The sequence below is a fragment of the Triturus cristatus genome, chromosome 7 (genome assembly GCF_964204655.1).
Source record: "Triturus cristatus chromosome 7, aTriCri1.1, whole genome shotgun sequence".
Classification (NCBI taxonomy): Eukaryota; Metazoa; Chordata; class Amphibia; order Caudata; family Salamandridae; genus Triturus; species Triturus cristatus.
Window position 1 is genome coordinate 771,889,578 of NC_140590.1, and position 26,367 is coordinate 771,915,944.

The 26,367-nt window shown below is 42.9% G+C and overlaps 1 protein-coding gene across 2 annotated transcripts in view; it reads left to right on the forward strand.

The window, feature by feature from the left end:
- Positions 1–26,367, forward strand: part of GPS1 (G protein pathway suppressor 1) — a 259,323-nt gene that overhangs the window by 154,739 nt on the left and 78,217 nt on the right. For both annotated transcript variants that reach the window (XM_085617565.1, XM_085617564.1), the window contains 7 exons: positions 3,442–3,606; positions 4,482–4,617; positions 6,963–7,040; positions 7,204–7,264; positions 7,856–7,941; positions 9,884–9,978; positions 10,448–10,553. In XM_085617565.1, the coding sequence (XP_085473691.1) occupies positions 3,442–3,606; positions 4,482–4,617; positions 6,963–7,040; positions 7,204–7,264; positions 7,856–7,941; positions 9,884–9,978; positions 10,448–10,553 (727 nt within the window). The remainder of the gene's footprint in view (positions 1–3,441; positions 3,607–4,481; positions 4,618–6,962; positions 7,041–7,203; positions 7,265–7,855; positions 7,942–9,883; positions 9,979–10,447; positions 10,554–26,367) is intronic.

The window sequence follows — 26,367 nt, forward strand, 5'->3', positions numbered from 1 at the left end:
GTTGGACAAGGCGCTACATATACAATTGACTGACAAAGAGTGGGAGTTTTGCTGTACTCAGTCCGCACAACACCAAGTAGTAGGCTCTATATTATTCAGTACACTAAATATCTGCGCATGATGATCTACACTCTGAGTCTTTGCAAAATGGGCTTACCATCGCATTTGATCTGATGCTGAGCCATAGAAACAGATTTCATCCACCAGACCGGAGTGTCCACCAGTGCAGCGATATTAAAGTGAGGTTTTAGCCACACTGGCTACTTTGATTGGCAAAGCCTTGACACCAGATGGCTCTTCTGGGATGGGTGATGCTAATCACTCAGTCAACGTGTAAACTAGTGCCCTGTCCTTGCTGTTACCCAAATAGCAAATTTCCAAATTCAGGGGCAGAGGCAGGGACCCCTTGCGGCAGAGCTGGCTTTCAGATTTACTGAATTGCAATGAGCATGTACAAAAGTATGCAGATCCACAACCCTGGACTGCTTGGCCAGGAGACATCTGGAGCACCTCTGCACTTTTGCCTTCTAATAGAGCCCTCTGGCCCTACCGGTCAGCAGCCGACCAAATGAGCTGCCATCGGATGGAGATTCTAAAGTTGTTGAGGTGCAAGCAAAAACAACACCGAATTGATATAGATTACGCAGTGAGCCTGTAATAGCTATGGTTACATTAGATTGTCGTTGCCTGGTCCAAGGATCTCTATGCACTTCCCTGATTTCAGCCAACTTGTACTTGTGATTGTCGTTGACCTGCATAGAGTTTAACATTTCCTGCAATTATTTTGTTTGCTTCCTCTGCTTGGGTATTATTAAGCATGTCTACTAAAAAAAAACAATAAATACAAAAAATACAAAAGCCTTCTCTGTGCAGGTGCGTAGTCGCTGCAAAATTACTAGGTTCTGGCTCAAAGGACAGTATCTGTCTTTTTCTGTGCAGGGGGCGGGGTGAGGAGGACAAAGCCGATCAAAGTACAAGGTTTCTTTTAAAATCCATACGCCTTCTAATCCAGACAGTTACCTTTCCAATTTTTCCATCTCTTTTGGGCTTTAAGTTTGCAGTCAGGTCATGATGTTTTATAGATTGTCCTATAGATCCTCTTCCACATTTGTGTGGTTTATAGGTGTTGCCTTAAATGAAGAGGAGTTGGAGAGTAGAGTTTTAGAGAAGGTGAGGGAAATTGACTTTGTACGAGGCAGATGCAGTTTCTCCCTGGCCCAGTAGCAGGCATCTCCAGTTTTGGGTCTGGAGCCCAGGGAACTGAGGACAGACAGGAAGATATTCCTTTGTGCAGATTTAAACCTCATTCTTCTTGATCCTATTTTGTCCAAAAGTTGAACATCACATGCCTTGGGGAAGGTAAGGACATACATTTTAGCAGCAGAGCCCAGGCTTTACTGTTGAACATCGGGATGGATCATGGAGCACATCTAGTGTTCTCACAGTTTGTCAAGTTCACTGGGGACAAAGTTGAACAGGGCAAGGAAACACTGCTTTTCCGAGGATTGCAAGGACTTCTGTTGGTGCTTTAAAGCACAGTAGATCTTTTTGGCTTGCTTTGTTTTATTAATCTAATCTCCATTTGATATATACATTTAACATTAAGCTGACCAGTGCGGAAAAGCTATCATTTGCAGCATTCCACCTTAATATCTACATTAGAATATCATAGTCAAAATGTGAGGACCAAAATATCAACAAAGTAGGTATGTAAAGGTTTACTTTACTCACATGTATGTTATCTGGACAATAAATATATATTCAAAGTGCATAGAAGTAGATTTAATAATAATTATATTTTGGTTCTCTGTATCTTTGCCACAATATTTTCATGGCACAATGTTTCTGTAGTCAATATTGTGAGGTACGGCCAACGTCATTAGTCTATGTGGGTACAGTTGATAAGAATAAGAGAACTGGTCATTCTGAAATGAGGTGTATTCTGTGATACAGCTCTCCGTGCTGCCTGCTTACTGCATGGAAAACCCTTTGGTTTAGTTTCTCTGTACAATTTTCTTTGCCTAATCCCCAGTAGATTTTGTGATTGGCACTGTTTGCAGAAGAAGTGTTAAACATTTTAATCAAGGTTATAATCATAAAAATGTGAAACTTCAACATCTTGAGTGATTACTGCATCTTATATGCTTTTGTCCAACTCTGCAAAAGTCTTGACGAAAACTACTAATACCAGTTTTTCTGTCTAAGGCACAGACCTGTGTGAAAGCAGTAACAGTGATTTTTACCATCACCACACCCGCGGATCTGGTCAAATTTGCCAAATTTATGCTGGTGGTAAGAACCTGCCTTATAAAAAACACTCTGCAGAGACCCAGTAAGGACAAAAATTAAATACACAACCAATTTATATGGATGACTTTGTATTAAGCTTGATCTTTTGTACATAGAAGACTTGGCACTTTATTCTGCTCATTGGCACATGCTTCAACCTGCAGGTCTTGGTCAAATCAGCGGATCAGTCGGGCACTACAAAACTGCACAAGGTCGATTTTTATATTTTGCTGTGCTTTGCGTTTTACTAACGAATAATCTCTACAAAAGACCTAGCACTTTACTCTGCTTTCTGCACTCATTTTAATATCTATACAAAATACCCAACACCTTATACTGCTTTTGTGCACATGTTTATAGCACTGGGACATGGATGATCTCTCAGAGGGGTGTTTATGTTTGACTGTTTTTCTTAAAGAATTACTCTTTATATGACGGATTAAACTTTTGACTTATGGGCACATGTCATGAAAACTTATACTATGATTTTACTGGCTGGAAACTTACAATGATTTTAATAATTCTCGCAATAACGTATTCATTCATTCACTGCAACATTTAGAAAATCTCCTAAAAAAATCCAAAATAAAATCCTGAATTTCATTTTCATTTAGAATATTGAGTTGCTGCGTCAGTGTTTGGAAACATGCTTGATTTTCAGCAAAATGTCTTAATCATTATTCAAAGACATCATAATTAAAGATTTGTGAAAAGGGTTTGATATGAATCCTTCCATTCAATTGTATTAAATCGCTGTATCACTTTGAGAGCCTACACACAAGTCTTGCAAGAGGATTTACTCATGAAAGTCTTGATGGCTTTCATTATCTCCAAAACATTAATTTTGCTGGTTTGTCTAAACTCTCTTTTGAAATTTTCTTAAGCCCAATATATTTTCTATCATATTTGATCATTGGTCTGTGAGTTAACTAAGAGGTTATTGTTAAATTTAGACAAGTGTTAAAAGTTTTAAATACAATGATGTTTACTCCCTGACACCAGTGCTGGTTTGAGAAATATGTGCAATACATAGCCACCTGTTAATTTGACATGTATTAAAATGTGCCAAAGGCATTTTTGTATTAATTGTAATGTTATACAATAGTTTGACCTGACTGGGTTATTCTTACCCCATTCTTGGTTTCTTTTCAGGGAGCTTCAGAATGTGCCTGATGCAGTCCCTGAAGGGGGGCTTGAGCCACCACCGCTTGATACTGCCTGGGTGGAGGCCACTCGCAAAAAAGCACTTTTGAAACTCGAAAAATTGGACACAGATCTGAAAAACTACAAAGGAAACTCCATCAAAGAGAGTATTCGGTCAGTACCCAGGGGCGGTAAAGAACCTTAGCTGAGGGGCCCAAGTAGTTTATATGAGACATCTATTTAGTGAAGCAAACAAGTTAAAAAGGCCCAATATTGAGGTGTCTGAGGCCATTGGTGGGATGGGGCAGTGATTATCTAAAATGACCTTTCAGGAGAGGAGGTGTTGCAGATTGGATCTGCAGGTAAAGAGTGAGAGGAAGGGGAAAGGTTGTATTTGTAAGCTGTATTGTTTGTGAATCATTTGGCATCCTTTATTGATGAGAATAGTACTGCTATTTCCATATATGTAACAGATTGCTTAATTTCCTTTTTTCTCTGTCACCCCAAATGCCTTCATGTGCCTGCTGAAGTACTATAGTACCCTAGATACTGTAGAACTACGGCAATATAATGTGAAGTAAGAAAAAGCCAGCCAGAGAAAACAAACCAATTAATTAACATAGGTCTTCTGTTCTGAGTGAGAAGAGGTTTGTCCCATTGAGTCAGCTGCTTGGTTGGTTTGTGTAGCACAAGAGTGAACTGCATGTACCTGCTTGAGTTGTGTTCTTTGGTATATACCATTAGGATTAGAGTTATGTCTGTAAGATTTTTTCTGTACTAGGTAAATTTAAGTCTGATAATAGTGGGTTCACTTGGGTTAGGAAAAGTGAAGTTGGTTCATTGCAAGTTGAGACAGGTTGCATCCTACAAGGGGCAAGTTGGGTTTTATTAGTTTATTTTACGTCTGGTTCCGTTTCGTTGAGCATTTTGGTTTTGGGTGTATTGGATATATTTAGATCATGTTAGGTTTCGCTTGGTCACATTAGGTCATGATTTGTTGTTGTGGCAGAGTATGCTTTACCATGTTTTGTGCCTCATTTGTCTCTCAGGAGAGGACATGATGACTTGGGTGATCATTATCTGGACTGTGGAGACTTAAGCAATGCTCTGAAGTGCTATTCCCGAGCCCGTGACTATTGCACCAGCGCAAAGCACGTCATCAATATGTGTCTCAATGTCATCAAGGTAGGAAGACCAAACCATGGCACTTAATATGTTCTCCTGCATTAGAATGAACACCCAACTACATACTCTGCTGCTCACATGCGATCTGTGCTTAATCAAAGCCGCGATTTAATCTAACCCAGACTCATAAGAGGCAGTCTCAGAGATCGTCAATTCCAACGTTCACTACTACGCAAACCCTGCTTTGCAAATGCCCATCCATATATATCCAGACCTGTAATGGGCTGCATACGTATCTGGCCATAACAGCTGAATACCTTTCAAGCATTAAGCGACTGCCTTCCGCATATACTGTTCACTTCATAAATATACAATCCAAAAATACACAACTTCATAAATGTATTACATATAAGATGTGTGGTTTTTTTTTTTTTTAATAATCAATCTTATTGGTTTTTGCAGTCACATAAACAAAACTGAACATAGAGCACCATCTACAGTGATCGTTAGCACAAGAATGTGTTATAGCTATTTGAATGAGCTTATCAGACTCATAAAACCTAGCCCATAATATTCCCTGTTGCCCTAGAACTTGGCATCTTTCCATGGGTATCCCCTAGCAGCGTAATTGGGTCCTTGAGTTTCGTGCCCCAGTCCATTCCAGTGTGCCACACGAAGGGAATGGGTAAGGCAGTAGACCTTGATTTGAGGGCAATGTCTCTTTTGGTCAAAATGCTAGCCATGCCAATCAGGCGACAGTCCTGCTGACTGTCTCCCACTTCTTTGAGAATTCCAAGCAAGGCCTGTGTAGGTGGGCAGTCAGCTCGGCATCCCAGCACCCGTGCCAAGGTGCCCATGATCTGTTGCTAGTATGACGCAATTGCATACACCAACTGACCACATGGAAAATATCTGCATTTCAACATTGACAGCGGGGACATTCTGGTGGGGATTTGACCCCACGTGCCAGAGTCATCGTGAGGTGAGATATGTTTTGTGCAGTTAGTTTAATTGTAGGAGCCTGAGTCTTGTTAATATTGTGTTTTACCGGAAAGCCATGCGTTCTAGGGTCCAGTCAAGAGCCTGTAAGGGCCAGATTAATTTCTCCCACTGCTGCTTCAGGAATGAAAACCTGTCCGGGGTGTAAAGGACGAGTGTGCAGTAGTTTTGGGAGATGCCACTTGTCTCCAGTTTGCCAATCTGCAGTTTGTCTTGTAGCGGGTTGTGTTCAAGGAGTACTGCTAGTTTGACTTTCTATATATTTCGGGTGGGTCATTGTTGGCAGTATTTATTGATATCGGTCTTGGACAGCGCGAACCATGTTTGTAAGTCCTGAAATGAACGTCTCTTATCCCTTTTCAGATATCTCTAAGTTGGTGATGCCGATCCTATCCCAATTAAAGCCAGTGACTTGTGCAGTGTGTGTGGCGCCAGCCCTGCCACAGAGGGGTTTGTTGTGTCAGGGTGGTGCCCCCCCCCCCCCCCCCCCCCCCCACCCAACCAGTTTCCCATAGAGCTGCACGCCAGCACCCAAGCACCACCTCAGCAACTTACAGGGAGGTTCTGTGGAAGCAGGTTCCCATACAGTAATCCCATCAGGCTCTCCATGCTAAGGAGTGGGAGTTCAGTTCAATACACTGAGTCTTCCCACTAGTCTGCCAGCCAATCGTTAATATCTCCACCTCTTTGTTGATCAAGGAAATAGGTCAATTTGATGCACATCGGTAAGGGGTGTGATCAGGTTTAGGGGATGAACACAGGGGTGGCTACATCCATATCCGGAAGGACGCAGCAGATCTCCGCTGCTTTAGTGTATAGATTGAGTAGGTGGTGAGAGAGCAGATCTGCGTATGTGTGGTAATAATCCAGTGGGAAACGAAGTCTTCTGCCTCCCTATTTGTGATTGATACATTTATGACTAAAACAGTAAACCTCTCTCCATTCCTCCGCAAGCATAGTCCGTCAATGCAGAAGAAGGGGTTCGACTAGACCTTGGAGAGACTTGACTAGGTAACCCAGACAGGCATCTAATGTTCACCGAATAATCATCCACTCCGATTCACCCAATCGTACTTCAGACATGTTCCAGTAGATTAATAGTGATTGTTGACAACAGTACTATAGTATCTTGCGCCCTAATCTTGCAACACATATTTAAGGCTTTTTGTTATGGTTATCAACTCCAGGTGTGGAAATAGTATGGTCTAGCAGAACCTCCACTTTTCCCCCAAAATGTTTACTTGCCTATGCAGGGGGGCCTTACTTGCATAAATACATTGATTTAGGTCTACTTCTAAAATAACACTGTGGGTTTCTCTAAGCAATCAGGGGGGTTTTGTAATACATGTGCCGGAGGATGGCAATAAGATCTTGTGTTCCAGTATATCTACTTTCTTCCATTGCAGGTCAGTGTCTACCTCCAGAACTGGTCCCATGTACTGAGTTATGTGAGCAAGGCTGAGTCTACACCTGAGATTGCAGAGGTAAATGTACAATCCCTTATTTGTAGTTGGTGTGGGACAGTTCGGAAATTCAGAGGAAGGAAAGCAGCACCAGCCTATTGGTGAGAATTTTTGAGAAATCAAAACCTTGGGATGGTAACCTTTGTTTCTCTATCTCACTTCTCTTATGCCCAAATGCTAACAGCAAAGAGGCGAGCGGGACAGCCAGACACAAGCTGTGCTTACCAAGCTGAAATGTGCAGCAGGTAAGTGCCTACTTTTATTGTTATTGGTTTTCGGGACATTGTCATATGGTGTGTACTCTGTGCCTTAGAGCCAAACTGTATACCTTGTCTATGGGGTTGTAGCGCACCCTTTGCTGTTCAGTATCTATATAAAGTGCTCCATAAAATAGGAAGTATGTTGCTCTGTGTTACTGTGTATGTGTTTTAATATTTCAGTGATCTCGGCTCAGTAGATTTGGGTTCACGCTGCTTGAAAGGGCTGGGTACATAACTTGATCTGTTATATTTTAAATGTTGGATGCGTAAGTGAGCGCACTGGGCTAAGGTGGTGATAACGTGCTTTGTGATTGGGGATAGGAGAATGCACACCAAATGTAGTGCACAGGAGTAGGCTAACTGGTTAGTTGGCAGGAAAGCGCAGACTGTCCTCAGTGGTTCGTAGACTTTTCCTGCTTTTGGGCAAGTTGATTCTGTTGGTTTCATGACTCCAAGTGATGTGCATTTATTGTGCTTTGTGGATAGTGTCCTAGATGTTGACGGGGGTGGGAGGGTTGTAGTGGCGGAGGAGGGAAATGCTTGTTTCTTACTTAACTATAACTTTTCACTTTTCAGGCCTAGCAGAATTAGCTGCTCGGAAATATAAGCAAGCAGCAAAGTGCTTCTTGTTGGCTTCGTTTGATCACTGTGACTTCCCGGAGGTAAGATGGTTAGCTTACTTTTTGTCTGCTGCCAATTCCCTCAGCCATTCACTGATTAGTTGTGCCTCTCTCTTTCTGAGCTCCCCTCCTTTTCTTAGCTCCCCTTCATTTTGCGCCTTTACATCTCCCTTTTCCATGCCCTGACTCTTGAATGAAGTTTAGGACAATCATCACATTGTAACTTGGGAATGTGACCAAGTCCCATCATCAAATTATATATCTGAGGTACAATTTATCTTCATTTTAATCTTGATATAGGAAAGATGGTCATTCCTGTCAGTTCACAGCTTTGCTCAAGAATGCAGTTGATTTTCATCATGTTCTGAATCGAGATGTTTGTTGTCGCATGTTCTGCCTCAAAAATGCTTAGATACCAGATTAAGGACTTCAGGTTAGTGTCATTACTGAATGTATGCCAAAGGCATAATCAAAATTAAGACCCTCTAAAGGTTTGTAATGAATTATTGATTTGGATAGTTGGCTATTATGCTCAGTGCTGCACCATGGAGTAGACTTTCTTTTGGGGCGTTCAGTCTTTCAGAGCACTGAAGTCTTCTACTGAAATGTGTATGTATTTGTTAGAACAGACAGTGCCATTTTTAACAGGTCCAAGTAGCTGTCCGGCATATAGGGCAATCTGTTGGGGGGGAGAACAGAGTTCCATAAACCAATGCGAGTATAACAGGAATGTAAAATAATCTGTTTGGAGAATAAAAACAACACTTAGACACATATTGTACAACAAAGTATATACAATCCAACAGAAAATATAGCTCTGCTTATTTACATTATGAGGCCCTTGCATGGAAAATGCTTAAACTCTGTGGCCTTCTGTTTTCATGAAATGTTATTTTAGTACAGATTTAAAGTCCTATAGTGTAGGGCTCCCCTAATGTTCAGTGGGAAAGCATTCAAGTGATTGTGATCAAGAAGGTGAACGGATTAGAATTTGGATATAGTACAGGGTGGTTTAGTCTTATAAGGAGGTGTTATTGGGAAAGGTAACTGCAAGCTGACCCATGTATGGCTTTGAAGAGTTTATAGAAGGCTCTGTTCTTAGCAGAGGGGCTGCCAGGTTGATGTTGGTATGATGAAGTGGGGTAGTTTCTTTGGAGATTTAAAAGTACTGTAGTGGCAAGACTAGAGATTAGAACTTTGTCAAAGGGAAGCAAGATGTGATGAGGAAGGCCCAGTAATAATTATTGCAATAGTCAAGCTTGTTAATAACAGTTTGTTGATGATTGATTGTGCGGAAAGGAATAGGAGAAAGGAATCTGCATATAGATAAGTTATCTAGATGCAGTGGCAATTGAGGTAATAAAGGTTTCCGTCTGTATGGAGGACTTAAAGTATTCCTAGATGAGGCAAAATTGAGTATATCCAGCTTTGTGGACACTGACTACTAATTGGTGAGTAGGAATCTGCCAGATTGTCAATCCACAGCGAACCATTGGTTTGAGAGGTAAGAGGAGAACCCAATTAAGATAGAAGTCAGTAACATTTGATTGAGATGATGGTGACTGAGGTAGGGTGGTAGAAATATTGTATCATGTTTAATAAAGGGGAGATGCCATGTGAGAGATGTCATATTTCTCTAAGAAGGGTGAGAGGTCATGTCGTGAAGAGAACATTAGGACCCAGCAGGACTTCCCAACTCAGTGGATACCAGTTATTATCCCAGCGACTGGACAGGAAGTGTGGAAAGGATCATGGTATTTTTCAGTTTAGGGCAGCACAGAGGAAGGTCTGCTGCCCCAGTGGTAAAGAAGAAAGTAATACCGATAGCAAGTGTGCTAAAGAATAGAAATCGTGTGTCCTATTGACTGGGTGGCAAAAGGGCAGGTTGGAGAAAAAGAGAGCTTTGATGACATGGACAAATCTACCTTGGATATAGGAATTGGAAAAGACTTAGCTCATTTGAATTCTGTTTTTCCTCCTCTAGCTCCTGTCTTCCAATAATGTTGCTGTTTATGGTGGTCTCTGTGCTCTTGCAACCTTTGATCGCCAAGAGTTACAGCGCAACGTCATCTCTAGCAGGTGTGTTGTGGAGGCGCTGAAGGGAACTGAGAACTTTGGTGGGAAAGGGGCCTGTTTTTAGTAGTGACGTCAGGGATTGCTCTAGAGAGGCAACAACAGTAGGTCTCCTGAAAAGGGTTGGGCAGTTAGATTAGAAAGCATTACATCTGTGGCTGTGCTAGGGAATATATAAAGGTGCTAGATGAAGACTCTGTGGTGTGTGTGTTAAAGGCTTTCTTAACTAAGGAACAGTGGGTGGGAAAAGGGGTGTGTGTGTAGGCAGCATACTTGAAGATTAATTGGTAATGATGGAGATGGTTTTCATATAAATGTAGGTGCGAGTTTGGAGCATTGAAGACGGTGCAGCCCTAAATAATTTCTAGGGAATGTTGTTGTTGGCACGCAGTTCTCACCAGATAATGTGTGGGAGGGGTGCAATATTGGGGGAAGGAACCACATGACTCTGCTCACAAATTTGTTTTGTTTTCAGTTCTTTTAAGCTGTTTTTGGAGCTAGAGCCACAGGTACGCGATATCATCTTCAAGTTCTATGAATCAAAGTACGCCTCGTGTCTGAAGATGTTGGATGAAATGAAGGTGGGTGATGGTGTTCTGTGGGCAATCCCCACACTATAGTGGTGTGGTGGGAAATCTTCAGTGTAGAGGCAAATTGGGCAATTTTTGAATGAAACGATTGTTTGTTTTTCTCACAGTGATTTGAATGTCATTGTGTTTACATCTGTCTGTGCTTAAGTTAAATCTCTTGGCGTTGATTGTGTGTGTGAAAACCAAATGTATTGTGAAGGCAATAGTGGCTACCCTATGTGATCTTAAATGCACTCAAAGTGATGCATTGACAATGGCCCGTTCAATCAGATTTCCATATCTGCTCAGAATCCAGGCCTTGAAGCCTGGCCCAACTCCCAATATATCTGTGTGGTCCAGAAATGTCCACTTGATTTATTCAGTCAAATGTCTTCTAGTTGTTCAAGGTAAGCAGGTAGGTAACTTTGTAGACGTTGTCCACGATATCCATGGCCTTTTCAGTGTTATCCCCAAAGTTTCTTCCTGGAATCAATTCAGACTGATTTTTATCCACCAGTCCTGGCAGCAATTGGCCCAGCTCAGTTGCCAATACCCATGTAAAGATCTTCGCATTGGCATTTAGCAGGCATATTGGTTGCATTAGGAGTCGAACCTCATTGGTTCCCTCCCACGTTTTGGTATAACTGTTACTCTAGCTTCCAACATGTAGCAAGATACACGACCCTGGCCACAGAATGAGTTAAATAATTGTGTCATAGTTTGGATAAGTACTGTGCAGTAGGGTTTAGAGAATATTGAAAGAAATCCATTAGGTCCTAGGAATTTGTACAGTGTAGTTTGGAAATATATGCAATCATTTCCTCAATTCTGATGAACTGGTCTTTCTGCCTGATTTTTCATGAGGGATTGCACTTTAATCTCCTCCAAATTCACTTAGTTGCTGTGTTGGTCGGATCCTCCGCCCTGTAGAGGTGACCGTATTATGAGCTGCCGATAGTGTCAGCTAAGCTCCACTCTTGTGATCCACATCTTCTCCTTGCCTCCCTTGATTAATCACACCCTGTCTTGTGTATTTTGGCTCGCAGCTTGCAAGCTAAGAGTTTGCCTTCTTTATGTCCTTCGCTGTAGAGCTTTTGTTAGGTACTGAGTAACATGTACTGTTGAGGTGGTGATTAGATATTCCCTGTCAGCCTCTTGCAACATGCCCCACAGTGCCTTGATATCCTCCTCCCTGCTTTCCTTCTCTGCCAAGAATATTTTGTCTCTTCCAGCGACACTTCACTTCGAGTCTCCTAGCAGACTCTCTCTGAGCTTCCATTGTCCCTTGCTGTGTTGTTGTGATGAGATCTGAATTTCCGAGAGGGTTAAATAGGCTATGTCAATGTTGAGGATCGCCTTTTCTTTTAAAAAAGAAATTTAAACAATTTTTTTTGAGAAAAAAAAAACAAACCATAACTCAGCAGCAGTAATGACATTTGCACAGTGACCTCAGCTGGAGGATTATACATTTGGGCATTGTAAATAAAAGACAATACATCAGGGGTACCAAAAATAACACAGAGCAAATGGTAGGTCGGTACAAAGAGGGTTACATTTACATGTTTGGATCGGGAAGCACCCCTCACACACGCTGTTTCTGTTGGTCCGGAGGTTTCATGTCACAGCGCCTGCCGCCTCCAATAAAGCCAGTCTATCCCGTCTAAGTTCCACCGTAGGAGAAATACAGTTACCCCAGTATTGGAACTTTCATAGATTCTCATGCTTTGTATCATTCCCCGTCGTCGGAATGGGAGCCTCGGTAACAAAAATATATATATATATATGTATAACCATAGAAACAAAAGAGAAAAATAGGCCTAGGCCTCATCTCATTTTGTAGTATATCACCCTCTTTGTGTAAAAGAGTCCAAACTTTTGCCAGGACCAATCAGCACAGCCTCACCCTCTGGAACCTTCCTGAGAGAGCTCAGAGCCTCAGATTTTTCTACCGCACGTTGTGCTAGGGAGTCTCCACTGAGCTCTGCTCAGTTTCTCAGAATTTTACTATTAGTCATCTTTATTTGCCATCTTTTGTGACATAATGTCAGAAAAGGAGAAGAAAGCTTTATTCAGATCTTGTGCTTCTTGTGGGAAGAAGAGACTGTTTGTGGAAGATAAGCATGAGAACTGCATATACTGCCTGAACCCGGAACACAAGGCCACAGACTGTAAAATTTGTCGGACCTTCTCTACCAAAACCTTGAGAGACAGAGAGGGTCGGTTGCTGACGTGGCTGCAGAAGCTAAAGACCAGGACGGAGGTTCTCTCTTCGGATGAGGAGGAATCAATCTCTGGTACCTCCTCCAGGAGATCTAAGAAGAGGGGTAGGTCATCTCCCTCCACCTCTGCGGAACCCCCTCTCAAAGCCCCTCACGGGATCTCTGAAAGGTCTGAGGAGGCTGGTCCCATGAAATCTCCTCACGGCAGTGTAAAGGAGAGGCAGGGACGGGCTGCTGGTGTGGACGTAGCCCTTAGGGACAAGAAGGAGGTTGCAACATCTTCCCCTCCGTCCCAGAAGGAGAAATCTGTGAAGAAACATGCTGCAGAAACTCCTCAGTCAGTTCCAGTGAAGAAACAGCGTCCGTCGACGCAGGCTAAAGCAGGTACGTCGACGACGATCTCCATAGTTAAGACTGTTTCCATGGGGTCGTCGACGAGACCGTCGACGATATCTACTTCATCGTCTACGACGGCTACTTTCTCGTCTTCGACGGCGGTGTCGACGACGAAGACCACGTCGACGATGACGACGACGAGTTCGTCGATGTTGCTGACGACGAGTTCGTCGACGAGACCGTCGACGGTTGCTCCGTCGACGATGAAACATGCTCCGTCGACGAAGAAGAAGGCTCCGTCGACGACTGCCCCGTCGACGACGATTCCGGAACTGTCGACGTCCTCATAGTCGACGACGATTCTAGCCCCGTCGACGACAGTTACCCTTCAGTCGACAAAGTTGTCGTCGAGTTCGTCGACGCAGGGCATCCCTTTGCCATCGACTCCGTCGACGGGACCGTCGACGCGACCGTCGACGACGAAGAATTCGGGATTTGCCATTCAGAGATTAAAGATTACGCCGGACATGACTTCTCCTAGGCGGGTCACGCCTTTGCCACCATCCATGCTTCTCGATGACTCGGAGGAAGAGGATGGGCAGTATGGGGACGCCTACAGCCCTTCAGACCTGAATGTGAAACAGCAGGACACGGATACTGAGGACTTTTATGGTCCAGAGGTGCAGGTGGGGCGGCAAAGCTTGACACAGGAAGTACACCCCCGCTCTCTGAGGCAGGATATGATAGCCTTGCCAGTGGCTTTAGTGACGGATTTGCAAATGATGCTGCAAGACTATAAAGCTAGTTTTCTGTCATTACCAGATCTCACTCCGGTGCGTCCTTCTACGTCTGTAGTGCCACGTGACATAGCAATGGACTTGCCGCCTCTGCCAAGGGACATACCTCGTACCACTTCAACGGTGGTACCGTTAGTGGTTCCTCAACCTTCAGGTACGGAACCGGCCGATCAAGACACACAAGATTTGGATACAGATGAGGACGACGAGGGGCAGGTGATCCCTCTTACTGATCCAGGGGATCCGGATGGGGGACCCTGATGACACTGGTATGCAGGATCCGGATGCTGTGGGCCGGGAGACAAATATATCGCCTCCAGCAGATATTGGTGGTTTCCATAATTTGATGGAACGGGCATCCAAGAGGTTTGGTCTGCCCCTTACAGTGGAGCAGTCCGACTGCTTCCTATATGACTTTAAAGCACAGTATAGGAAGTCGGTCAGATCAATTCCCATCATAGAACATGTCTGGGATGAGGGAATTAAAACGATGCAGAATCCGGCGACGGTCATTCCGGTTCTTCCCCGGCTGGAGAAGAAATACAAGGCCCCTGAGGGCAGTCCTGCATGTCTCCTAGGACAACCTAAGCCGGATTCCGTAATATCACAAGCCGCACAAAGCAAGTCAAAGAATCCGTCCACTCCGTTAACCACGCCTCCGGATAAAGAAGGCAGGAGGCTGGACAATGTGGGAAAAAGATTCTCCACCATGGCCAGCTTGTTGGTGCGTGCGGCTAATTCTCTAGGCAGGTACGACCGCCAGATGTGGTGCGACATGGAGCCGTTCATGGACCAGCTACCAGAGTCGAGTCAAGAGGAAGCCAAGCAGGTTCTGATGGAAGGGGAAAGATGCTCTTCGGAAGTCATTGACTGTGCGATGGACATAGCCTCTACTGCTTTAGGGCGTTGGCAGGGTCAGCGGTCTTGCACCGTCAAGGCTGGTTGAAGGCGACCTGGTTTCGCCAGGAGGTCCAGAATAAGATCTTGGACCTTCCCTTTGACAGGGAGATGCTTTTTGGTAAGCATGTGGATGACGCCCTCCAAAGCATAAAAAAGGACACAGACATAGCCAAGTCCTTGGGGTCTTTGAACTATCGCAAAGTGCCATTCAGAGGGGCACGTGGTCGGGGGTTTTCTAATTACAGAGGAAACCAACGTCAATATTCCGCACAATCAGGACAGTCCTATAAAGGTCAATACTCCAGCCAACGCCAAGGACAGTCTGCGTCTTTCTCTCGACAGTCCCAGAGAGGACGTCAGAATCGTCAGGGACGAGACAACGCCAAGAGGCAATAGCGGCCTCCTGGCTCTGGCTACTGTTCCTCCCCTACCAAGAACACCGGTCGGGGGCAGGATATCATTTTGTCTGGACAGCTGGGTTCTTTTAACATCGGACCGGTGGGTCTTGAATATTGTTCAGAGTGGCCATACGTTGGAGTTCCAAGATCTTCCTCCAACAAGAGCTCCGGACGCCCATCCATCGAAACATCTCCGACTATTACTTCTCGAAGCCCACCAACTTTTCATCAAGGGGGTGATAGAGCCCGTACCTCTTTCACAAAGGGGCAACGGGTTTTATTCCAGGTTCTTCCTGGTTCGGAAGACGGAAGATACATGGCGTCCTATACTAGACCTCAGGGAGCTCAACACCTATCTCATCAAACTCTCTTTCAGGATGGTCACTCTCCAGGATATTCTACGACTACTCAATCCGGGAGATTTTTTGGCGTCCCTGGATTTAGAGGATGCATACTTCCATGTTCCGATCCACCCAGCTCACAGGCAATATCTACGCTTCACAGTAGGCAAGAGCCATTTCCAGTTCAAGGTGCTTCCGTTTGGCCTTCGGTCGGCACCCCGAATATTCACGAAGATGCTGGCACCAGTCGCTGCTTTTCTAAGGAAGCAGTCCTTGGAAGTGTTCCCGTACTTGGACGACTGGCTCGTCAAGGCTCCGTCGTTCAAGGCAACGTCTCAGGCCGTGTCAACTTGCATACGGTTGTTCGCCCATTTGGGTCTTCAGCTCAACATGTCCAAGTCGGTGCTGATACCCTCCAGGTCACGGAAGTTCCTTGGTGCTATTCTGGACACGAAACGATGCACGGCTCGTCCGTCGGAGGAGCGTCAAGGCAAACTGACCACTTCCGCTCGCCAAATGCTGCACAGGAGATATGTATCGGTTCGACGGTACAAGTCCTTACTCGGATCAATCTCATCCTGCATACCTTTAATACTGTATTGCAGGCTTCATATGCGTCCTCTGCAGGAGGAGTTGGACAAACAATGGCGCCAGGCAGAAGGGTCGTTCAACGACAAGGTGTGGATAACACCTGCTATGCGCAAAGCCTGCGAATGGTGGCTGGTGAAGGAGAACATCGCAGGAGGATTAACGTTCCGGATCCCTCCTTCTCCTATGGTGGTGACCACAGATGCTTCCCTAGAAGGATGGGGAGCTGTCCTCCAGGAGCTTCAGGTCAGCGGTCACTGGAGTCCAGCAGACACACTACGCCACATCAATCTTTTGGAGCTGAGGGCCATTCACTTAGCCTTGCTGGCGTTCCTTCCCAGACTTCAGAATCGTGCAGTGCTGGTCCGGACAGACAACACGACGGCCATGCACTATATCAACAAGCAAGGGGGAACAAGGTCGCGGACTCTGTCCAAAGAAGCTCAGATGATCTGGGATTTTGCGATCTCTCACAAGATCACTCTGCAAGCCGAGCACCTAGCAGGGTGTCTCAACATCACAGCGGATGCTCTAAGTCGACAGACGGAAGTGACTCACGAGTGGGAGTTAGATCAGGCCACGCTGGAGGCAGTGTTCAAGAGATGGGGTACTCCGACCATAGACCTCTTTGCGTCCCCGGAGAACGCCAAGTGCCGGTTTTACGCAAGCAAGGTTCCCCATCAAGGGTCTCTGGGGAATGCCCTTTCGATTGCTTGGTTCGGCGCATTTTGCTACGCCTTTCCTCCCATTCCCCTCATTCCTCGTTCTCAGGAAAGTCAGGGCGGAACAATGCAAGATGATTCTTATTGCTCCAGCATGGGCGCGGCAGTTCTGGTTCACGGAACTCCTGCTTCTCTCCCAGGATCGCCCGATTCGCTTGCCACTGATTCCATCTCTGTTGTCGCGAGATCAGGGGCAGGTGCTCCATCCGGATCCGAAGTCTCTTCACTTGACAGCGTGGCTCCTGAACACAGAGAATTCCGTCATCTGAATCTCTCCAAGGAGTGCAGGGATGTTTTATCTCAGGCGCGGGCGCCAAGCACTAATAAGACATATAGGGCAAAATGGAAGAGATTTTGTCTATGGTGCAACAGGAATAAACTCCATCCTTATAAGTCCCGGCCACATCAGGTTTTGCCTTACATCCTGTCTCTGGCTAAATCAGGTCTGGCGCACTCTTCGGTCAAGGTACATCTGGCTGCCCTATCCCGTTTTCGACGGAAGACATCGGGGCCATCTCTATGGTCCGCAAGGATTGTTAAGCAGTTCCTTAAGGGGTTATTTTGGATGTTTCCTCCGGTCCGACCACCCCCTCCTATCTGGCAGCTTAACCTAGTACTGGCTCAACTGATGAAAGCGCCCTTTGAGCCAATTCACAAGGCGGACTTGAAGTTCCTGTCGTGGAAACTAGCCCTTCTCTTGGCATTAACTTCGGCTAGGAGGGTTAGTGAACTCCAGGCTCTCTCTATAGTGGAGCCTTTTCTGCAGTTCAAGAGGGATGTGCTGAGTTTGAGAACCAACCCAAAATTCATCCCGAAGGTGCCTTCGGAGTTTCATTTGAATGAACCCTTAATTTTGAACTCCTTTTTTCTGCGTCCTTCCACCCAGGCGGAACGAACATTGCATTCTTTGGATGTCCAGAGATGTCTGAAATTCTATCTCGAGCGCACACGCTCTTTCAGAAAGTCTACTCAGCTATTTATTGCCTACAGTGCACCACGGAAGGGATTGCCGCTCGCCAAAAGTGGCATTTCCCGCTGGATCTCCAGTGCAATTCAATACTGTCATCAGGCTGCGGGCAAACCTTTGGATAAAAGGGCCCGGGCTCATTCTACGAGAGCGATGGCGTCTTCAGTGGCTCTCTTTGCTGGAGTTGCGATCAAGGACATTTGCAGGGCAGCAACGTGGAGCAGTGTACACACCTTCACGAAGCACTACTGCCTGTAATCGGTGGGACGAGAGGAAGCTGCGGTTGGTCAAGCAGTCCTCCGGAATCTTTTTCAATGAGAGGTGAGCTTTCCCTACAATCCCTCCATCCTGGTAAGCACATTTGGTTTCAGTAATGGTTGTTTTATCATGTACACTGAGATGAGTTTGTAAAGCCATGTGTTTTCCGAAATGTGCTTGTCGTGATTTACTGCTTGCTATTCTGATACAAAGCATGAGAATCTATGAAAGTTCCAATACTGGGGTAAGAAAACAAGTTACTTACCTGTAACTTTGGTTCCCCAGTATTGGTAACTTTCATAGATTCTCATGCGCCCACCCACCTCCCCTGGGAAAGCTCTGCCGGTTTACTGAGGTAGTGGCTGTTGGCACAACGGCTACGAAAATCTGAGGCTCTGAGCTCTCTCAGGAAGGTTCCAGAGGGTGAGGCTGTGCTGATTGGTCCTGGCAAAAGTTTGGACTCTTTTACACAAAGAGGGTGATGTACTACAAAATGAGATGAGGCCTAGGCCTATTTTTCTCTTTTGTTTCTATGGTTATATATATATATATATATTCACTGAAAAAACCATGGGTTTCACACACGTTATAGTTAGGAAATAGCATTTAAAAAACCTTAGAAATTCAGTGAAAAAACCATAGGTTTCACACACGTTATAGTTAGGAATTAGCATTTAAAAAACCTTAGAAATTCAGTGAAAAAACCATAGGTTTCACACACGTTATAGTTAGCTGGACATTTTACTCATAAAAAACCAATGAAATTCCCCCGTTATAGTTAGTTCAGCTAACTATAACTCGCGCGCCCGCAATGCACTGCTGATGACGTCACATATTACATCACTCATGACATGGTCAGTGACATCACTCATGACATCACTGATGACATCTCAAATGACATCACTGATGACCTCACTGATGACATCATCCAGTGAATGTGTGTTTTTCTGAAAATTAAATATGTTTTATATATGTATATCTCAAGGTCGATGGAAGAATAAATGGGTATATTACTGTCTAAATGGATGATTTCTTTTTGAAAAATTGATTGTGTAACTGACTGATTAAGTGTATCATAGTGAATACATGGCTTAGTGAGTAATGTTTAAATATATAAATATCTGTATCATTTTTTCACTTTGTGTATAAGTGGCTGCATGGGTTGGTGAGTAGCTACATGGGTGTCTATATAGGTTATTAGTTGGTTTTTTGAGTATCAGTATGAGTGTCTGCATGGTTTGATGGGGGGTATTACGTAGTGCATAGGTGCATGAATGAGTGACTCACTGTTTGTGTTGAACAGAGCATGTGTGCAGGACTGCATGGGTGGATGTGTGTGTGTATGGGTGTGTTAGTGAGTGAATGACTGTCTCAATAGTGTCTTTATGAGTAAGTACATATGTTTAAAACTAGTATATGTGACTATTGGTTTATATATGTGAGTATATGTGAGAGTGAGAGATTGAAAGAGTTCCTGTATGAATAAGTATGTATTTCTATAAGTGATTGTTTAAAAGACTAAGTATGTGTAAGTTTCCGTAGAAGTAAGTGTGGTGGTGTGTGTATAACTGTATATGCAAGTAAATGTATGTTTGATTCTTTATTAGCATGAGTGACTATGTGTGTGAGTAGCTCTATGGATGAGTGGCATTGTGTAACAGGTCTATAGGTGTATGAGTACATATGATAAGTGAGTACATGTATGAGTGACTGTATTGGACTGTTGGTGAATGAGTGGATGTGTATGTGGATCTTAGAATTACTGAAGAGGTTGTTGTAACTGTTATTGGTATGTCCATTCTTATGTAAATTTTAGTCTCTATTTTTGAATGTGTGTATCAAAGGTTTTATTAGGGGAAGAGGAGGTCTGCCACTCTATCACAAGGATGATGTCATCAGTGAGGTCATCAGTGATGTCATTTGAGATGTCATCAGTGATGTCATGAGTGATGTCACTGACCATGTCATGAGTGATGTAATATGTGACGTCATCAGCAGTGCATTGCGGGCGCGCGAGTTATAGTTAGCTGAACTAACTATAACGGGGGAATTTCATTGGTTTTTTACGAGTAAAATGTCCAGCTAACTATAACGTGTGAAACCTATGGTTTTTTCACTGAATTTCTAAGGTTTTTTAAATGCTAATTCCTAACTATAACGTGTGTGAAACCTATGGTTTTTTCACTGAATTTCTAAGATTTTTTAAATGCTAATTCCTAACTATAACGTGTGTGAAACCTATGGTTTTTTCACTGAATTTCTAAGGTTTTTTAAATGCTAATTCCTAACTATAACGTGTGTGAAACCCATGGTTTTTTCAGTGAATTTGCAAGGTTTTTTAAATGCTAATTGTTTTTTTTTTCTTCTATTTTTTTAAACATATTTTTATTTTTATTTTCTTACCTTTTATAAAGACTATGGTTAAATTTTTAAAATTCTTTAATATGTTTATTTTTAATATATTTTTTAAAATAAACATGTAAAATTTATTTGCAGTACTTTTTTTTTTTTGTTTTTATTATTTTTTTAGTACGCGTACCGTAAGCTTACGGTAAGCGTACGGTTTACGCAACGCCCGTAATTTATCTACGCTGTTTGCGTATAGTTACGCAATTTGCGTAGCCGCGCGTACTCCGCGTGGGACGCGTACGCGTGTACGCTACACGCGCACGTTACGCGGAAGTGTCGGGTAGTGACTGTTATGCGCATGCGCGCAAGCGCGTGTCTTTTTTACGCGCATGCGCACTTTTGCCGTAAGCGTACCGTAAGCGTACCGTAAGCGTACGGTAGGTCATGTGAATATGAAACACAACTTTTGATTGGTTGAAACTACTTTCAGTTCTAGAACTCTCCTACACCACACCCATTCCCCTGTTTCTGCTTGTGATCCCTTAGGAGAAGGAGCTGGGTTGTCTTTGTGATACGATGGCAGAACAGCAGAGCTCTTCTGAGAGTGAGGCTAGCACTAGCAGCACTACCTTGAGGCAGAGAGCGAGGAAACAAAAGCCCTCTTACGTATGGGATTATTTTACTTTTCCTGAAGGCCAGCAAAAGGTAAATGCACCTTTAGTAACTTGTAAGCTGTGTAAGCGTGTACTTTCAAGAGGTAATCCTGACAAGAAGTATTCCTTTGGGAATCATACCATGAAGAGACACCTCAAGGATGTACACAGAAGGACACATGCTCGACTTTTTGGAGGTAACTCTTCAGAAAGTCAACCAAGCACATCCACAGCAGCTCAGCCTGGACCATCATCTGCAGGGCTGACTCCTTCTTCTGCAGGTCAGGTGAGCCCTTCATCTGTGGGGGGAGCATCTCCTTTTGCTGGCCCTCTGGAAATTAACCCTCGGTTTGCGAGGGTTGATATTCGATGCGCCTCTTGTCATGATCTAATTTGTCATAGGGAGACCAGTGTTTCCCTAGTGAACAACAAAATAGATCAGCACACTTGTCGCTTTGACTAATTTTCCCAGTCTTTCTTTCCTCTGTCCCTGCATGAACACAACGGCTCTTTTAAGAGCCAACCTTATCTTTCATCTTTTTTTTACATATGTTTTTTAAAAACTTTTTTTATTTTTTTTTTACCGTACGCGTACGGTACGCGTAATTTTTTATTTTTTTTTAAAAAAAACACTAAAAATCAATTATCACATTACAAGGTCCTTGAGAGACTACAATTATTATTATTGACTTACCATACCCACTCAAAAAAATATTTATTCATTTGTTTTAAAAAAAAAATGCTTGAAAAATGGTTCTAGTTTTCAAAATTTTTCTATATCAATCTGAAAAAAAAGAAAAAAGTATTATTTTTAAAACATTTTATAATACAGTACACATATTTATATATTTTTCAAAAAATATTTTTGCCTTATTTTTGCTGTTTTCAGAATATATTGCATTTCACTATAAATTGTGAAAGCAATTGCATTCATCATTTTACAGCGGGCAAAAAAAAATAACAATCTCAAAGATTGTATTAAAAAAGCCCAGAATCTCTTTTTACTTAAACTTAACATTATAGAAATGCATAATATTCTAAAAAAATATCATCTAATACCAATACTTATTTCTTTAAAATACCGTCTGATATGTTTGTTTCAGAAGTATAATCACAATATTATATCTCAAATAACTTCACAATACATCTGATTCCATTTCCTTTAGGCCAAATAGTAATTTAAAAAAATTTTTGGGAATAAATTTCCAACGGTAATCCAATAAAATTCTAAAGTTTAATTTGTCCAGATCTCACCGATTCTCTGTAACATTTTGGTTCACGAAAATTTTTTGAATAATTTATTAAGTCCACAATAGAATTGGTTACTTTTCCGCATGGCCAAATAGTAATTTTTAAAATCATTTTTGAAAAAATTTCCAATGGCACTCCAATAACATTCCAAAATTTAAATTGTACAGATGTTACCGATTATCTCTAAATTATTGGTTTTTGAAAGTTTCATTAAAAATTAAAAAAGTCCACATTACAATTGGTTATCTTTCCATTAGGCCAAATGATAATTTAAAAAATCTTTTTTTTACAAAATTCCAATGGTAATCCAGTAAAATGGTAAAATTATTTTGTCCAGATCTTGCCAAATCTCTCTAAAATTTAGGTTTCAGGAAGATTAGATAGGAATTTGCTAAATCAAAAGGCAAACGTTGTTTGAAAATCAATTGGGAATCATTACACAGTGTCCAGCCTTTTTCACATTTAAGATAAACTGTGTAATGTCCAGAAGTAACAGTAGGTCCATCATGGAAAATTATTGCAAAAGTTACAAAAGTTTTTCCTGAAATTGATAATTGCTGTCCTGTAAACTTCTTTATTAAAGTATCCAATTTTGAACCATCAGCTCTACATCGTTGCATCATTAAAATTACATACTGTCCGTATTCCTTTAAAATTAATGTTGAAAACATGTCAGATTTACACTCACCGCATTTCATGCTATGATTAGCATCTTTAACTAATTTTGCAAAAGTGACTGTTTTACTCTCTGGCAATGTCAAATAAATAAACCTTTCATTATCAACATTAGAGCCACATATATTATAACAGTTTTCACAACTATGTTCCCATTTATAAGAGAGACCAAACATATTTTCAATGGGAACCCCTTCTTCTTCCAGTACCTGAAGAAAATACATCAGAAATTCGTGTGCATCTTGCTGTTCATTTTGAGAAAACTGTGTTCGTCCTGAACATATATCTAAAAGTTTTCTAATTTCAGTAGCACTTTCTATTTGAGTTTTATCTTTACTCAGCTTTTGAAAAAGGAGACTCAGCTCAGAACAGAATCTTTTTCCCTGATTTACTATTATCTGCTCTTGCAAACTTTCCAGATAAAATGCAACATTCAGCACTACATTTGCGTAGCAGTTGACACCAGAGCTATTTTCAAAATGACATCCTACAACCTGTTCTTCATTTTCCTTTTTCTTTTTGCTTGCAATTACATCACTCCTCTTTTTTTTCCTCTTCTCTACATCTTCATTACAGATATTCTCATTTTTTCTTTTACGAGAAACTACACGTTTCTCCAACACAGGATACTGACCTAAATGAGGAGCATAGCTTCTTCTTAATCTATTATACTCCTTTACACAGTTTGTATCAGCACTAACTTTTGAATCATCAAAGTCTATCATGAATAAACCTGATAATGTTTTCACTCGTGACAAAGCAACATATGCCATACCTTCTTTGAGCACAGTTGAACCAATGTTCACAAATGCACAATCTACAGTCAATCCTTGAGACTTGTGAATAGTTACAGCATATGCTAGAGAAAACGGAAACTGCTTCCTACGTACATATAAGTCTTTCACAAGCATGAAACGAACTGTACAACGACAAATATCTTTAACTTCTTCTATCTGATCAAATTTTATTTTTAAACATTCAATTCCATCTTTTTTCTGATAATTAATAAAACCCACAACTCTTCCCATAGCTCCATTAACTAAACCTTTTTCAACATCCAAATTTCTTCTTAAAAATACTCTACAGTTCATGCAAACATATAGATTTTTTTCTAATCCAGCTGTTTTGGAGATGTTCTTCTCTAGTGAGTCCAATTTATTTTTCAGTTTGCCTGTTACTGTGACAGTAATTCTTCCATCCTCAATTTTGTCCACTGCTTCCAATTTCCTGATCTCTTCCTTTTCCAATTTCAAAAGCTCCTCATTAAATATTGAGCATTCACGTAGAGTTGGCATTAAGCAGATGACACTTTTGTTTTCTGCAATATTCTTGTATATTTTCTCTGCAACTATTTCTTCCTTTGGAAATAAATTATGTAGCGGCGTTATGCTTGAGGAAAACATGGCGGCAGCTAGGTGAGCTGTCGCAGCACTCTAGCCGAGCTCCTGTCCATGCGGATAAGCAGGATAAACGCGTGTTTGTATCGCGGGTCCGTAAAATGACACCGCTCCTTTGTTAATACCTCGTTGTCTTATGTGTACGAGGAGAAGCGTCTTTCTGGCTTTTGGCTCTGGGTCCGACGCCGTCATTGTTGCCGCCGGAGCTGTTGATCTGCGGGCTGATCCCCGCGGAGTTACTGCCGCTGCATATGCTCCTCCCTCTGGTCTCAGGTCGGATGCTGCGGGGGAGAGGCCAGGACTGCCAGGACTGCTGGTTGACTGTCGAGTCCCGGGGCAGGTCATTCTCGGCTTGCAGCTGTGGGGTCTTGCTGCACTGGAGCTGCGCCGAGGAAGGAGGGCCCGTAGCCTTCTTCAGGGACCTCGCAGGGAGGAATTTCATACGGATATCGCCTCTGAGCTTGGTAGGAGGGAAGGGGGGGGTGTGGAGGAGAGAGAGAGGGCTAAGCGCGCAAGAGATGTGTCGAGGTATGTGGAATCTCGGGGGGAGATAGAGTTGGTGCAAGGGGGTTCGGGCAGGTCGAGGAGCCCAGAGGAACCAGTGGAATTTGTGCCTGCTTGTTTAGAGGCCCCTGACATTAACTCTGTTTTCAGGTTGCTGCCTCCCCCGCAGGACGTCGTTAAAGCTAGTATTTCCCCTGTAAACTTGGAGCAGGGGGTAACGAGAGCGGGGGAAGGTGCTTTAAATATAAAGGTTAAAACTGTTGGTGTGACCGTTGAATCGATCGAGGGGGGTCTGAATTCAGAGGTGTCTTTGAACTTGAACCAGACAACTCAAAAGACTCAAGGGGCCCTCTTTAAAACAAGAGTCTCCTCATATCTCTCAGGTGAGGTTAAGGCAAAACGTGTTTTTTCTAAAAAAACAGTAAAAACAGTAAAAAACCCTAAGATCGTTAAAAATATCAAGGTAGCTAAAAATACAGCTAAGAATACTCCTAAAAGTATAGAATCTAGGATAACGCCGTCCTTGCGGTCCTACTTTAAGGCTACTCCACAAGTCCTGCGTCTTCCCGATCAGCAACTACTTGAAAATACTTCTTCCATGATGGCGTTGCAGAACAATCTTGAATCTTCAGTATTGACTACAGACCCGATTATTCTTTCAGGGCCTGCTAAAACAAGCGTCTCACTGTTCCCGGTTGGAAAGACAGATACGAATTTAGAGGAGGATGTTGAGGCTGGGGATAATACCGGTACTCTTTTAGTCCTCCCTACTCAAAGTTCCACACCCCCTGTTGTGAGTCTCAGTGCTTTGGGACAACCGTCAGCCCTCTCGTCCAATATCTCGCCCGGTGTCTTGCTCCAAAGTACTAATGATGGGTCAAATTCGATGGGTTTACCGAGTGTCATACCATCGACTACCTTACTACAAAACCAAATAGATCTTCCATGCTCCACAGAGCCTTTTTCCTCCTTGTCATCCTCAAAGCATTCGGCTATGGAGCTTTTACCAACGATGAATATCCCTGAGTCTTCGTTATTAGGGTCATCACATAGTATCGATTTACCACAGGAAGATGGTCGAGGGGGTACAGCTTCTGCCTCTGCTTCAGATGGTCGAGGGGGTACAGCTTCTGTCTCTGCTTCAGATACGTACTCAGCTGGCGGGGTTGATCCATCTTTGGCTTCATACCTCCAGACGATGTTTTCATCTTTATCAGCAGACATTAAAAAAGGCTTCGAGGCCTCGGCAACTATCCAATCTGAAATTCGGAATTTTTGCGAGTCTCTAGATAGTAAACTAGTCAGCCTCGCTACAAGAACGGAAAGATTGGAGGATAATATGACAGTCATGTCTTTGCATTTGGATGACGCCAAATTAGATATTGGTAAGCTTAAAAAGGAGGATCTGATGTTGGCTGAGAGGATGGAGTCTTTAGAGAATAATGCACGCCGTAATAACCTCCGTATTCTC